The following is a 15,184-nucleotide window of genomic DNA, read 5'->3' on the forward strand; positions in this document are numbered from 1 at the left end:
CACACTGTGGCATCAAGCACCACCTATAAGCAACATGTCCTGAGTGTGGAACACACAGCTGTGTCTTTCTTCAAACAATACTCTTTGTGGAGTTATTGGGTTGTGTGGCAAGGTTTTGGTAGTGGTGGCGGTTGCAGGGTTGGCTTCTGTGAGAAGCTGCTAGAAGCTTCCTCTGCATTCAATGGAGCCAATGCCAGCTGGCTCCAAGATGGATCCACCGCTGGCCAAGGCCAAGCCAATCAACGACAGTGGTAGCGCCTCTGGCATAGCATATTTAAGAAAGAGGGAAAAAAAATGGTAGGCAGCATTTGCAGCTGGAGAGAGGAGTGAGAATACATGAGAGAAAAAATTCTGCAGACACCCAGGTCAGTGAGGAAGGAGGGGCAGGAGGTGCTCCAGGCGCTGGAGCAGAGATTCCCCTGCAGCCCGTGGTAGAGACCATGGTGAGGCAGGCTGTCCCCCTGCAGCCCATGGACCTCCATGGTGGAGCAGATATCCACCTGCAGCTCATGGAGGACCGCACACCAAAGCAGGTGGATGTCTGAAGAAGGTTGTGACCCCGTGGGAAGCCCACGCTGAAGCAGGTTCCTGGCAGGACCTGTGGACCCGAGGAGAGAGGAGCCCAGGCTGGAGCAGGATTGCTGGCAGGACTTGTGACCCCGTGGGGGACCCACACTGGAGCAGCCTGTTTCTGAAGGACAGCACCCCGTGGAAGGGACCCAGGCTGGACCAGTTCGTGAAGAACTGCAGCCCATGAGGACTCATTTTGGAGAAGTTTGTGGAGGACTGTCTCCCGTGGGAGGGACCCCACACAAGAGTGTGAGGAGTCTTCCCCTTGAGGAGGAAGGAGAGGCAGAATCAAGGTGTGATGAACTGACCACAACCCCCATTCCCCGTCCCCCTGTGCCACTCAAGGGGCAGGTGGTAGAGAAATCAGGGGCAAAGTTGAGCCTGGGAAGAAGGGAGGGGTGTGGGGGATGTGTTTTAAGATTTGGTTTTATTTCTCATTACCCTGCTCTGCTTTTGATTGGCGATAAATTGAACTAATTTCCCCAAGTTGAGTCTGTTTTGCCCGTGACGGTAACTGCTGACTGATCTCTCCCTGGCCTGATCTCGGCTCACGAGCTTCTCATTATATTTTCTCTTCCCTTTCCAGTTGCAGTGAGGAAGTGATAGAGTGGCTTTGGTGGGCACCTGGCCTCCAGTCAAAGTCAACCTACCACATGGAGTTATACTTGTGACCAATATTTCCTCATATCAATTTAGCAATACTTCTGTCCTTCAGTTTTCCTTTCATTTGTCCTTTTAAATGTTCTTGAATTACTTCTCTTAGACTGCATGGCTGCTAGTATTTGCATGAAGAATTCAATGAACAACTGAAACTTGGAGACTGAAAGAACATTATTTTTGCTCATCTTCTGCCGTAAAATGGTATTTTCCAATAAAAACTGACCAAAGAATATTTAATGCATTTTCTTTTCATTATAAAAACTCAGAATGAGGCATTAAGAATATTTTGATATTATAACTAAGTAGTAAATATTTTCATAAATTAAGTTCCATAAATCCATGGGTTATATTTACAAAAATATAAATACATATAAAATATTTTTAAAATTAAAATATATAAATTAGGCAACCCAAAAGCTTGATATATTTTAATTTCAGCCAAACTATCTGAGATCCCACAAGGATGCAAAAATGGCACTGGAAACATGCTTCTACTCAATGGCATGAATGTTTCGAAGACTACCTTTGGAAGGTAAGATGATTAAAAGAAATACTGTACCAGTTGGATCAAAGTCTGGAAAATAATCTGGACAATTCTGAGCAGTGATTCTTCCAGCAGGTGTGTCGTCCCAGCACAGCCAGCCATCCCAGGTTCGGTTGCAGAACAGACCTGGTCATTTAAGAGAAAGGCAGTAGTTAATTCAACACACAGTCACTCCTGAACCTGCTCTGTTCTAGCCTTTCAAGGAATATTGCCGTCTGCAGATAATCGAGTTTTCTCCTTGCAATAAAACCCCTTGTTATTGCTACACTCTGAGTGGCATTCAGGTGCTACAAGGTACTCATTTTTGCTGACCTGTTGTTAGTGATGTTCATTTTACTGGAAAGTGATGTTTTAAAGCCTGTCAAACTGAACTTTGAATGTAGGGTCTGATCCTAAAAATTCCTCTTTTTGATCCTCCTTCTGCCCTTACCCCGAAGCATGTACACTAGTGGTACCCAAAGACCTTATAGACACCCGCTTTTCATTTCACATTCTGCTCTTCAGCAGGTCTGAATATCAAGGCTTTGAAATGTAAAGGTAGGAAGGGCTTGCAGGGATGTCCCAGCTAAAAGCAACATTTGCAGAGACAGGTCCCTGTAAGGCTCTTGCAATGTTCAGTGCTAGAGACAGGTGACGTAACTACAGATCCAGTGAAGTAGGTGCAAGACCGATCTGTAACAGGCAAGCTCTGCCTGCTGATGTTGTCTGGGTAGGGATGCTGTGATCCTGCCCTTATCATGCCCCTTCTGGGAAGGCAGCACTGTCGCGGCCCCGTCCCTTACAAGGACTGTTCCCAGCCCCAGAAATGATGGCTATACTAGGGAGGCAGAACACAGATCATTCTTGATTCCAGTGACAGAGATGTTCTGTACTATGGTCCACAGAAATTGTGCTAAAAGACCCCTTGCTGTAACAGGATTTCCTGACTCATTGTGGTTTATTCAAGTAACGCATTAAAAAACCCCTATACTTCTTAGTTATTTTCTATTTAAAATCAGTTTGTGTTGCAGAAAAGGTATTTATCATCATGACCATCAGGTTAAAGGGAAATACAGTGAGAAGATACGTCTTGCCTTTTTTGCTCTGGTCCCAAGGGAGTTTCAGAATTGCTGCTGTGATGATCTAGGTTATTTTGGAAAGAATCATATGGAAGGCACCTAATAATCATTTAAAGGTAATAAAAGATGGGCAGCTAATTGCTTCTGGTGCTTTTGAAATAATCTACAGATAAGCTTTCTTACTGAAGCAAGCAAGCTGTAAAAAGACATCTGAATTGTTCAAATTTGCACCAATAACTATTTTTAAGTCAAAATAGTTGTGGATTAAAATTTGAAAGCATAAAACTTTCCAAATTATTTTTTTTCCAGACTAGAGGTCTAGCAAAAAAGATATTTTTATGAACATTTTTTATTAATTAGCTAAGATTTTATGCACATCTATTTTTCCATTGGCAAGTTAAATGTGCTAATGCTACTTGTTCACTTAATTAACCAACCATTATATCAGCAGTTCGTTGTCTTTCCTTCAGGCATTCTCATGTTTTTCTCTAGCTTTGAGATGTACCTGAAAGATTTTTGGGAATAAATTTGTAATATCAAAGAAAAAGAAGAGTAGAAAATGCTTGCAACTTGAGCTTGTATCTGAAAGACACTGCAGAATGGGGTTGGTGGCAACTTCTAGCTTTAAATCCTTTTCCTTGCCTGATAAAGAAAAAAAAATCACTGATGTTGATCTATACTTTGTGGAATGTGTCTTTCAAGGTAAGTAACAGGGTATATATGCACACATACATCCATAAATATATATGTACATGCACACATGTATAGACAAACACACACATACATACATACGTTTTGTAAATGCTGCAGGAAATAAAACAATGTAAGTAATGAAACAGAAAAGGAAGAGTTGAACACCATATGGTTGTTTCACTGAATAAAAATATTACATTTTTGGATGGACAGGGAGTGTGGGAGTGCTGTGCTGTCCTGTAGGGATGGTCCACTGTTCCCATGTACCTGAGCTCCTCATTTTGTTATTTCTTCGGGATTTAAGGTAAACAATTCTCCCCTGAACTGGGCGGCAAGATAAATGTGTGTATGTAGTCCGTTACTTCGGCTCTGCTGACACATGGCCACTTGTGATGCTGCCACAGCTCACCTGTATTATAGCATTACTCTGGCTCTTGAGTGTGTGATATTGTGCAGCTCTCTGCAGTTCATTGCCACCAGCTTTGAGCCCCAGGACTATGAAGGATTTAAACTACTTTTGCACCAGTCTACAAATAGGCTACATCAGGTACTGCGGAGATACCAGGGAAAAAGTGGACACATCTCGGCCAGCTCTATGAAGTTGTATCAGACACTGGACTTTCCTGGGAACTTCAGTGTTAGACTTCACTACCGTTTGTGCTGAAAATGCATACCCAGTATATCCTTTCAGCTCATGTTTTGGGCTTTTCCTCTCAGGAGACACTCCTATGGTTGTCCTTTGCGTTAAGGGAATTTCCCATCTCATCCCATCCTCCCTTTCAAATTTGCAGCCGAGAGACTTAGACCCTTGTCCACTTCCAACCCTTTATGAAATGCGACTTGAATAGGGTTGGCATCATTCCTTAGTCAGCCATTAGCTTCATTCTGGGTTATAACTGAATTAAGTGCATGTTGCTAGGAATATAACCGTCCCCAGTGACTTCACTTAAATCTAGCTGCTAGTTGAAGGAATGCAGGAACTGCTGTGCTGTGTCCGACGAGTCAGCCAGTGCTGTCCTCCTGGGAAAAGGCTGCCTTTGAAAACACCACCAGGAATTCATGTGTCATGAAATATATGCTCATGCTGGGAAAACACTTCAGCCCTTTGCAACTAATCACATGAGCAAGGTGCAAAAGAAAAGTGAATCCAGCAGAACTCTCAATTTATGCAAAAACTACATATTTATAAAACTGGAGACTGTAAGAGTAATCTGAGCAGACAGTAAGTTATTTCCCCCTCAAGCCCAGCAACTAAAGGCTTGCTTATGCTGAAACATGATGCTTTCTATCCCATAACCCTGTTTAAATACTTGTGGGTTTTCCCCATTATTGACCTGAATGAAAATGTATCTAAAGCAATGGGAATCTCTATATTCATTCCAAAACAACTCCACATCAAGACTTGAGTATCTTAACATTCAGCTATTCTTTGAGTCTTGAGTAAAATCTTTGTGGTAAAGAGCTGTAGAAATGTCTTTGTTCCTGTATTACAAAAAATCCCACATTATCTCCCCCTGCATCTATCAGGTTGGGTTTTTTTAATCATGATTTTTTAATCTATTTTCTCTTAAAATCGTGTCCTTAGTATCTTGGTTCTTTACTTGCATAAATCCCCACAATGCCTCCAGTACTTTTTCTCTAGCCTCCTCATAACTTCTTTAATATTTTCGGTGAGAAAAAGTGACCAGAACGCTCAGTCCCAACCAGAAATGCTGCTTCATTTATACCGTGCCATTGTAACACCACTATTATCTGTCATTTCTCTTTTTATTAATCTTAACATATGCCTTGTATTCAGCAAAGATGCATGCTCAGTGCTTTATAAACCTCTTTTTGCTAGTGTTACTGCTGAACATAGAATACCTGGTACATCTGTGTTAGTACAGAGCATGGCAGCTATCAGTCAATACACAAATGACATTAAAATGAAACCGTGAGCGAAGCAAACAGAATTACATTTATATTTAAGAGATAATCAAGACATAATCAGGAGTTCACAATCAGGTCTTTGTGTGAGCTTGCTGAAAGGTTCTGGAGAATGCCATTGCCTAAGCAAGAACAAGAGATATTAAAGCAGTAAAGCACTGAGCCAGAAAGGTAGATGATGGAGGTACTGTCTGCATGGGGAGGAAGGAAGAGCTGTTCATTCCCTGGGCTCATTCCAGGCTTTTTTCTGTCTTTGCACTTAGGAGGATGCTAAGTAAGTTGAATTTGACTACTGCTTATGGGAAGGAAACTGCACCCCGAGGAAGACTATGGGTTAGTATACAGAAGAAAATGTTTGTTTATAGCTATATAAGCAAGCGTGGCAATATACAAACAATTTTTCAAATCTTTTTTACCTTTTTTCTTATACGGAGGAGCTCTGTTCATCCTCTCATAGCATTTGAACTGTGAATCTATTATCTTCTGTCGTATGACTGAATGTTCAGTTACTACAGGCTCTAATGTAGGATCAGTATAATTTACAGTAGAAGAAAGACTTGGAACCATTCTCTGTACAGAAAGGAAAACCTGTTAGTACACATGAATAAACTAGGAGGATAAAATAAAAAAAAAGTGAGGATCAGAAATCTCTATTATGCATTCTTCAAAGGCCTTTTATTTGAACATATGTTTAGGATTATGATGGGCCTTATACTGTTTGCAAAGTCAATGGTCAATTTTTACTAGTTTACCTCACTATAAACACAGGATTTTAACCAAGCCCTTTTTCTTGGTGAAAGAGAGGACCATTAAGTATTTGGTAAAGTCTTCAAAATCTTTTCATTTAGTTCAGTGATCTGCAAAAAAAATTGTGTATCTTCCCAAAGTTACATGTACCTTCAATACATGATGAGTTACATCTCACCCATGTATTTCTGCTTGCTTGTGCCAATTTTTCTTCAGACTGCCCAGACAAAATACTGCACTGCCATAGCCTTGAAACTGATTATTTCATGTTTTATGCCATCTGTTTCGAGCTCCTTCAGCTGTTAAGGTCATGGAAGCACAAGGCAGAGAGTTTAAACCTCACTACTCGACCTCAGCTCCTAGTTAAGTGCCTAAGCAAAGTGATCCTAAATTTGAGAGTCTGCATAACAAAGTCCTCTTTGATCAAGTGGCATCTTCTGACTTCTGCCACTCTGAGCTGCCTGAAGGGCAAAGGGAAGGATCATTGCCTCTGGAAGGCAAAAATCACATGTAGAGAGGTTAGCTATCTTTTTTTTCCATCCATGCATACCTCTGTTGCACAGCCCAGGTCTGTGAGCCAGGGTGGAGCTTTAGTTAATTCTGTTCTGCCTTAATCCTGTGTCAGGACACTTTTCTGCATGAAGGTGCTAGGAAAAGATTAGTTCCTCTGCTTCCCCAACCAAAAGCAATGCTGCTGTGGCATTTTCCTTGTATGACTCTCTACTTTTTTCCTATACTAAGCCATACTAAAGCCATCACAAACACATGCAGAGTCATTTACAGGCTGCTTCAAAACTTAGGATTCTCACAAACAGTCAGACTTGATGTTTTTAGCAGCAAATACCCATGTGCAGATCTTTAAGCAACAACTTGTAGTTGTTCAAACTGAAAACATGACAGCTTTGAAAGTTCAAATATCAGTTTACTTCTTAAATTGTTGCTTTCCTTTTTTTATTGCACATCACAAGCAATTGTATCTTCTTAGTACATTACTTTCTTTTCCATTTGCACAGCTAAAACACCTTGGTAAAATACACAGCAAAACCACCGTATATTAGACTTAGTTAAAAAAAAAAGGCATTACTTTATCCTGACACTTCTGTGCCAAACCATTTCAGTTTAATCTTTTTATACTCATATACCCAATTACTTTTTCCTTAATTTAATCTTTTGATGCTAACATTTTCATTTTGAAATGTATATAGATACTATCTGAAGAGTGGAGGACAGTGAAGACAGTTTATCTCATTGCACTTAAATAGGTACTTAAAATAGGAGGAATAAGAAGGAAGATATTTTCTGGCAGATACAAATTTATATAAAATTTATGTGCATGTATACACACACAGAAATACTTGGACAATGAAGCCCTTTGGAACATTTAATCTGGCCATTCAAGCATCTAGAAAGCCATAACAGGAAATAGAGAAGCAAAGCCAAACATATCACAGATCCCTCGCTTATGAGAAGATTAAAGGGAGTAGCTGGAGTCTATGAAGATCATTTAAAAACCAAACAAGCAATGTCCTAAATCCAGCAAGAAGTGTAGGAAAGTGCAGATAAGGTTCTTTGGATGCCCTCAGGTCTGTATCACCCGTCGTGTCCATGTATCATCACATGCTTCAGTACTTCTCTGAAGAGTGACTCATACACCATGCTTAAAAATTCTTTCTTATTTTGAATAATACCTTAGTTCCAAGGTGTTTGCATTTAAGAGAGGAATAATTATCATTAAAGAAAGCTAGCAGGGCTTCCGTGGTATTGCCTCTGTTCTCAATGATCTCTCTATTACTCTGGGCCAGTTTGGGAACACACTCATTTTTTGAAAGCACAACCATATAATTATGCTTGGAAAACATCACCAATTTGCCTTCCCCTGAAACAACGCTTTTATTTTATTTTTGTTTTCCTCTAGGAAGGAGATGATTTGTTCTTCAGATCTGTTTGACCGAACAAGACCAAAATTGTTTCACACTGACAGACTGATGTTGCTGGCCATAAATATTGTTGCAGTTTCATTTGCTTTATTTGTACAGAATGAACCACAACACGGGAAACAATTGGCAAATGCCAGCTACACAGAGAGAAACTGTAGAAACTGTTCAGTGCTTAAGGACATCTTTCCCCCATTCTAACTTTTTTTGTATCCTCCTTTGCACACCATTTTTAAAAGGACACACCATTCCCAGAAGATTCCATGGAACAAAACCACATAAGCTGAAACCAGAAGTACAATATGCCATTATCAAAGGAATGCTCTATTCACATCTTTTACCTAGTGAAGATGTAACAGTTTGTAACTAGGGATGATGATTTTGAGGCGTAAGATGCAATTCAGAGACTGAAGACACCCTACTCTTAAAGGTCAGTTTCATAACTTGCTGTGTGTAAGAGACTAATCCAACTCCTGAAGAAGTCAGCTCTTGTTGGGAACTGGTTAACATGAATACTTTAATACTTGGAGGCAGAGCTCCCGTGGTGGTGGATACAACATCTTTGATTGCTATTTACTCATTTCTGTTTGCCTAGATTTGAAAAGCTAGTCATGGAAGTTTGAACAATACTTTGTTCTACCTTAAAATCAGATGACCATTTCAGCAGACTAGTGAAAAATAAATTTGGTGGCTTTCTGGAAGTTGAGCAGTCACACCTCTGTTTGCAATGCGGGTGTTTTCTACTGTGTGTAAGGAGAATCGCATATCCCCCACCACTGTGGGACTCGGTGCCTAAAGCATGATCTCCCCAAAGTCAGTTCAATGGGGTGATGATCCAGCCTTATGTTCCTGGGCCTCAGTCAGACAAAAATCTTGGTACAGTTTGTAGTGTCAGATATTTTTGTTTCATACTTCTTGCGCTCCTTACTTTGGGGGTCAGGGAAGGGCAAACGGGTCAGAAAGAAATCTCTGGGACATTATTCTCCTACCAGAGGTAGCAGAAGCCTGGGCACGGCTACACAGGGAAAAAGCTCAGTGTGCAGCATGGGAGAGTCTGGGAATGTCCCCCGAGTCTGTGTGTGTATGCTCTCATGGAATTAATGGTTAGGAATCACCTCTGCTACTACATTTTCAACTAGGTATTTTAGGAGTTAAGCTTTAAAACGCATGTTTTGACCACAAAAAAGCCGAAATTAAATCATTTTCACCTGGCTACTACCTATGGTGTTGAACAAATTTTGAATGTTCAGAGCCATTGTGGCATGTTAAAAACCCTTCCTATCCATCCATTAATTACTTCAGATGGAAATAAAAATGATGTTGATATAATAAAGGAATGCCTCATTCATTTATAAATATTCTTTATTAAAGAGAAATAAATAATTCACAACTTAATAATCAGGATGTGCTCATAGCCTGAAAATGATTGGTATGATTTCTTCAGACGAAAACTGTTTAAGTGATGTCCCATGCAGCAGTTTAGCAGCCGTACATATGATGTCACTCCTAAAAGTCCAAGTAAATGACGTCATACATACGACCACCAAGCCACCACGTGACAAATGACTGTTATAAGAAAATAAATTATCAATGCAAAGAGAAAAAACAGGCTGTTGGGAATGCTGAAGTTCACTTTATACCTAGAATTAATAAAGGGATCTAGAGAAAGCAGTTTGGCTTCATTATTAAAATATATCAAAATGAACAAATAGTGCCTCAGTTTCTGTCAGACAGACACCTGCTATTCTCCTGTGCAAGACTGTGCCCATTTCTGCAAGAGAGAATCCAGACAAAGCAAGCAGAAGATTCCTTTTTTTTTCCCCACAAAATACTGGACATGATGAACACGTATCCCCAAATATTTTTCTTCCACCATCAAGGAGCTTGAAGTATACTAGCTGTTGACTATACATGACATTTAGGAAAAGAAGGTATTTGTAGTTTCCTTACCTTTTGTTTTTTTACCTCCTTCCAATAAATACAGTAATTTTGCAACATTTATTGTTGAGCTCAGTTAAAATATGTTTCAAATTATACACACTCCAACTGCTTGTTATTGATTTTGATAGCTCAAACAATCATTTGGTACTTCTTTAAAAAACTGCTATGTGTAGTCATGACACGGTGGGTTGCTAACTCCTGTCCTTCAATACATCACACCTTTGAGCGAGAGCTCAGCGTGACTTACAGTGGTTGCAGAGCCCGTCTCGTTTCTCAATTACGTTTCAACTACATTTCACAGCTGCTAGTGTTAGGACAGAGAAGACAATGACTGTGATGCCTTAGGAAGGTCATTAGTGCATGGTACTCAGTAAGCATAACAGTAATTTCTTACCCATCGCAAATGTGCTAGGAAACAGCAGACAATTTCTTTGGGGAAATACCTCACCACGACATGTTTTGCTTAATCACTGCACGTTAAAATTTTCCCATACTCAATTGCTGTTGAAGCAGGATGGAAATTACCTCACAGTGAGATCCCATATGACTTATATTGCAGATTTTGGCAGCTGTTTAAGCAAGCATGAGATTATCAGCCACAGCAGATAAAGACAAGGCACTTGTAATGAAAAGCAACCCATGAATCTTACTGTTCTTCTCCATTGCTGCAGTATTTGCTCATGTGAGGAAGCTCTGCTCTCAGAGTTGCCTGATGCAAACTGTGGGCTTAAAGGAAGGTTGCAGAATACTTCATGGATCTTTGCTTGCAGCTCTGATTATCATCTTCTTGCAAGTGGCTTCTTTAGGGCAATCAGGTGCATAACAACATTCTTACTTTTTTTAAAAGCAAAGATGAAGACAGAAAGCCCTGATCACCCCTGAAATTGGGGTGAATAGAACAGAATATGGCATTCCTCTCCCTCTTGGGAAATCATGAGCAACTTGAGTTTCAAATTCTCACACTAATTCTTACCACCTTAAATCATCAGCAGCTTGCTTTCCCGAGTTTTCCTTGCATGAGAAGAGCTCCAGAACTTGCAAGTCCACCTCCTTACAACTTGAAGCAACCGAAGGGAAACGTGTACTTCAGAACAACAGCTTTCAAAGGCATGGTCTCAGGTAATGTGATCCAGGGGGATCTCACCATCTAAGGCTGGGGAAGCCCCTGGGCTCCCAGCAGTACCAGACAGCAAGCAAGGCTCTGACGAAGCATGCCAAAGGAGGCTGTAACAGATGTTCAGCAGCTCTTCTGGCCCACAGAAGGGTGGGAACCTGCTCTGAACCAGATGTTCGAAGAGCTGCTGCCGAAGCAGGAAAAGGCTTTTGCTTATGGTGCCCGAACAGACACAGGTTTTAGAGACCCGTGGTGAGAGCTGCTGAGTTGGGCAGGTGGCAGAAGCCCAGGGGAGAACGTGGCCACAGCACCTCACCATAAGCAGTGCCCTGATAATGGTGGCAATCGTTTTAGTAATTCACTTCTGGAGACTTGAACCTACTGCAACTGTGTTCCAAAACACGCCAGTTTATGCAGTTACTGAAGATTACATTTAGGCTTTCACATAATTAGTTTTCCATGTTTTGCGAATTGGAATTATTCACAAGCCTTTCAGGAGCTGACACAAGGTACCAGACTGTGTATAGTTTAGTGACTGAGGCTGGGTAACAATTTGACAGATTTGGACATAATGAACTTGTACAATTTGTTTTTTACTTAAAATGAATTTGTTTTAAAATGCAATCTTGGTCTAATGGCCCTAATTGAACAATAGTGTGGTCTTCACCTGTAGCATCCATTTTGTCCTTACTGAGCACTTTGTGGTTGGCTCAGGACAACAAAATTGGAATATGTGAGAAAAACTACTCCATCAATCCTCATTTACAGGATAAGACAAAACTACCATTTATAGGCACTAGATGACAATTCTTACTTGACAAAATCGTGCAGAGAATAGAACTCTCTTTTCTCAATGTCCTGCAAAATTGATCGGTCACACAGGAAAGGGACCCAAGCTTGTTTCTCCCACCTCATTCTCTGCAGTTTGATGCCCCTGAACACACAGTGCTGATGCTCCATCTTTCATGTGGATAGAAACGTGCACTGAGGAGATGAACTAATTGCTCCAGCACACAGGGGCTCACATACTTGAGGAAACAAATCTCAGTCACACTCTGTGGCTCTCAATAATTACCAAAAACTAGACAGCATCAGGAATAAAGTGAACTAAGAAATAATGAACAGTTACATTTTCTAATAGAATTCACTTTGAATTATAGAGGACTATGTGGTGATACTGCAAGCATTTTCATTATTCTGCATCCAAAAGCAAGAGAAGCCATCAAAGAGGAAGACTATAATGAGTTAGTTTTATTTCTAAATTGGGCTTTGGAGCAACTGGTGCTTTAGGTTTTGTTTGGCAAAGGTGTGTTATTATGGACCTGTACACAGAATAGTAAAGTGCTATTTATTCTGTGCAAAAAATGACATATATGAGAGAGATGGATTCTATCAGAAGGTACCAAAACCCCTTGGTGACAGGTCTAAAAGCTGGAAACTGTGGTGAGGGGAGTGTCTGTGGATACCTTGTAACTAGGGTCTAGGACAAAACATTCCAGGATAGATGTGGGATGAATCTGGCACCTACAGTGGGACAAATGGCATAAACAGAGAGCCTGGAGCCCAGAGGGGACAGCAAGGACCTCAGTAGGTTTTGCTGCTTTGCAACAGCTTGCAGTCACCAGCTGGGAGTGCAGGACACAAACAAGAGGATGACAGTAAACCATCAAAGCCATCAAAGAAGAAAGATCTGGAGGATGATTTGTGGGGTGGGTAAAGAACATGAATGAGACGTCACCCCTGTGTCACAAATCACCTTAATTATTATATCTTCCTCAACCTCAGACACTGGCTGACACATAAGTCCCAGGGGCTCACAGCTCTGGGAACCGGGGAGTCGTTAGAAGAACCAACAGAGTGGGAACAGTTTTTTTGGAAAAGAAAGACAGACACCCTTTCTTCATTACAGACCACAAATAAAATGTAAAAAATGAAAGTTTTCTACCAGCTACAGGTGGGGAAATTTTTGAAAAAATGACTGATGCCAAATATTTTTCATATTTGATCCAACAGCAATGTTCTGGCATGATCACCAAGAAAGCAGAGCTTGTTTGGAAACTTCCTTCCAACTCAAATGATTCCATGATTCTATGATTTTCCGAGGTTCTCCATGATTGCATTTAATTGCTTTCTTTCACTTCCTTCTATCCATCATTCTCTTACTGTTCTCTACTTTCCTTCACTCCTTTTTATCCATATAAATTTAAGTGGCAAACAGCACCGTGGGCAAGTTATGCTAGGCTGAGAGAAGAGGAGGGACACAACCCAACAAACTAACCAGGGAGAGCAGTCTCTACTGTTCCCCAACATGTCTTCTAGCTCCATTTCTACAACATAAAGCCAGAAAGTGTGAGAGTTGATGGAGAGACATGCACAAATCTTCCATATTCAGGTATTGGAAGAGAAGATGAGAAGCAGAGGGGCATGAAGAGCTAACCAACAAAACACAAGAAGAATAAGAATCAAATGTTTCTTTAGGAACACAGAGACAAACAGTTAGTTGGGGAATAAGATGGCATCCAGCATGCAAGTTACTTGTACCACACCAAGGTAGAGAGGTTCTTGTTCCCAGCAGCATAACTCAGACATATTCTGACGGTTCTGTAACTGAGGCTCTGGGCAGTATTCTCATTTCTGACTACCTGTAATGTTTATGATTTTATGATAATCACTAATAATTTGAGGCTTCACAAGTAGAGATCAGAGAAAGCATTCCACTTACACGAGAGGTATTTAGTCAGGTAGAAATGAATTTACTACATATTTAGAACAGCAGCTACTCAGCCATGTTGCTTACATTGAAATAACTGTAATATTGATATTAAACAGTTGAAAATAGCATTTGAATGGAATAACTGAAACTTATACTGTTATTTTCCTTTTCAATTGCTTTCCTAATAGTGGAGTAACTATAAAAAGTGAAAATCCACAACTACTTAAGTTGGTCTAAGTCTCACACAACAATGTTAAGGAAGTTCTCACACACATAAGTTTCCATGTCACTGATATGTTGTAGCCTGTAAAACACAGAAATGAAAAATCATGTGCATTACCTTCTTCAGGCTTGCAGTTCTGTCTCACCAAGAAACAATGGTTTCACATTCAAACTTTTATGAGATATCTTATTTAGAAACTTTGTTAACCTTATTTTGAAATTTATCAATAAGGGAACACATTCCTTCACTCCAGCAGTACAACAAATATAACCCAGTACTCATTTTTCTGAACATCACCACAAGTTTAAATTTGGCAGGTGTCATGATCAGTTCAGTTTTCTTGTACTTACAATTAGAAGGATGATCAGTAAAAAGCAACTGTGGGTTGTTTTTTTCATTGTGGAGTCTTCCTGGAGAGACACGCTGTAGCTGACCCTACTGGGAAATAAACAACAAAAATAAAAGCAGTATTAGACTTTACCTGTTAAGATAAATTCCTTGCCTTTTGTGCATGAGCATATTTTAAGACTTAGAGTGCACTCTACGTGTGTGTGTGCGCGCATTCCCAGCCTTTGGTGTGCTCAAGTTTGATTTCACTGGAGGCTGGTATGCTTTTAATTTGGTCTCCTCTGTGAATCTCTGGTGGTGAGTTCAGCTGATGTGGGGTACAGCTCCACGTTACTATGTCACCAGCAGCAGATCTGGGTTAAGCTCTGTGTCTTTGCCAGCTGAGGCTACCTACCTGGGTTGCCCTGATTCAGCTCCTTCTACATACACATACATACACATACAAATACAGCTGCAGACTTATGAAGAATCTGGGTATTAAAAAAATTACCTAGATAACCCAGAAGAATCTGGTTTGCGGACAAAAGTAATGGCAGCTCAAAAGGCACATTTATGGGGCTAGAGAAAGCCAGAGGTTTGGTAACCTCTAGCTAGGTGAACAAGCAAGTATGCCAAGAAAAGAGAGAGAAAAGAGAGAGAAACTGGGAACACCAGTGTGGGATTTCATGCTCCCAGCTAGCTGGGCCAGGCTGCGGATAGACACATGGCAGTGT

At 40.5% G+C, this 15,184-nt stretch overlaps 1 protein-coding gene across 1 annotated transcript in view; it reads right to left on the minus strand.

Annotated features, from left to right (window-relative positions):
• CALCR (calcitonin receptor) overlaps nucleotides 1-14,521 on the minus strand; it is a gene marked incomplete at its 3' end in the record, with an annotated part of 55,962 nt that extends 41,441 nt beyond the window's left edge. Inside the window, exons 1-3 of the mRNA XM_010295827.1 lie at nucleotides 14,474-14,521; nucleotides 5,868-6,021; nucleotides 1,790-1,900 (exon numbers count right to left, since the gene is read on the minus strand). Coding sequence (XP_010294129.1) covers nucleotides 1,790-1,900; nucleotides 5,868-6,021; nucleotides 14,474-14,521 — 313 coding nt within the window. The remainder of the gene's footprint in view (nucleotides 1-1,789; nucleotides 1,901-5,867; nucleotides 6,022-14,473) is intronic.
• Between the last annotated feature and the right edge of the window lie 663 nt (nucleotides 14,522-15,184).

The sequence above is a fragment of the Phaethon lepturus genome, unplaced genomic scaffold, assembly GCF_000687285.1.
Source record: "Phaethon lepturus isolate BGI_N335 unplaced genomic scaffold, ASM68728v1 scaffold12091, whole genome shotgun sequence".
Classification (NCBI taxonomy): domain Eukaryota; kingdom Metazoa; phylum Chordata; class Aves; order Phaethontiformes; family Phaethontidae; genus Phaethon; species Phaethon lepturus.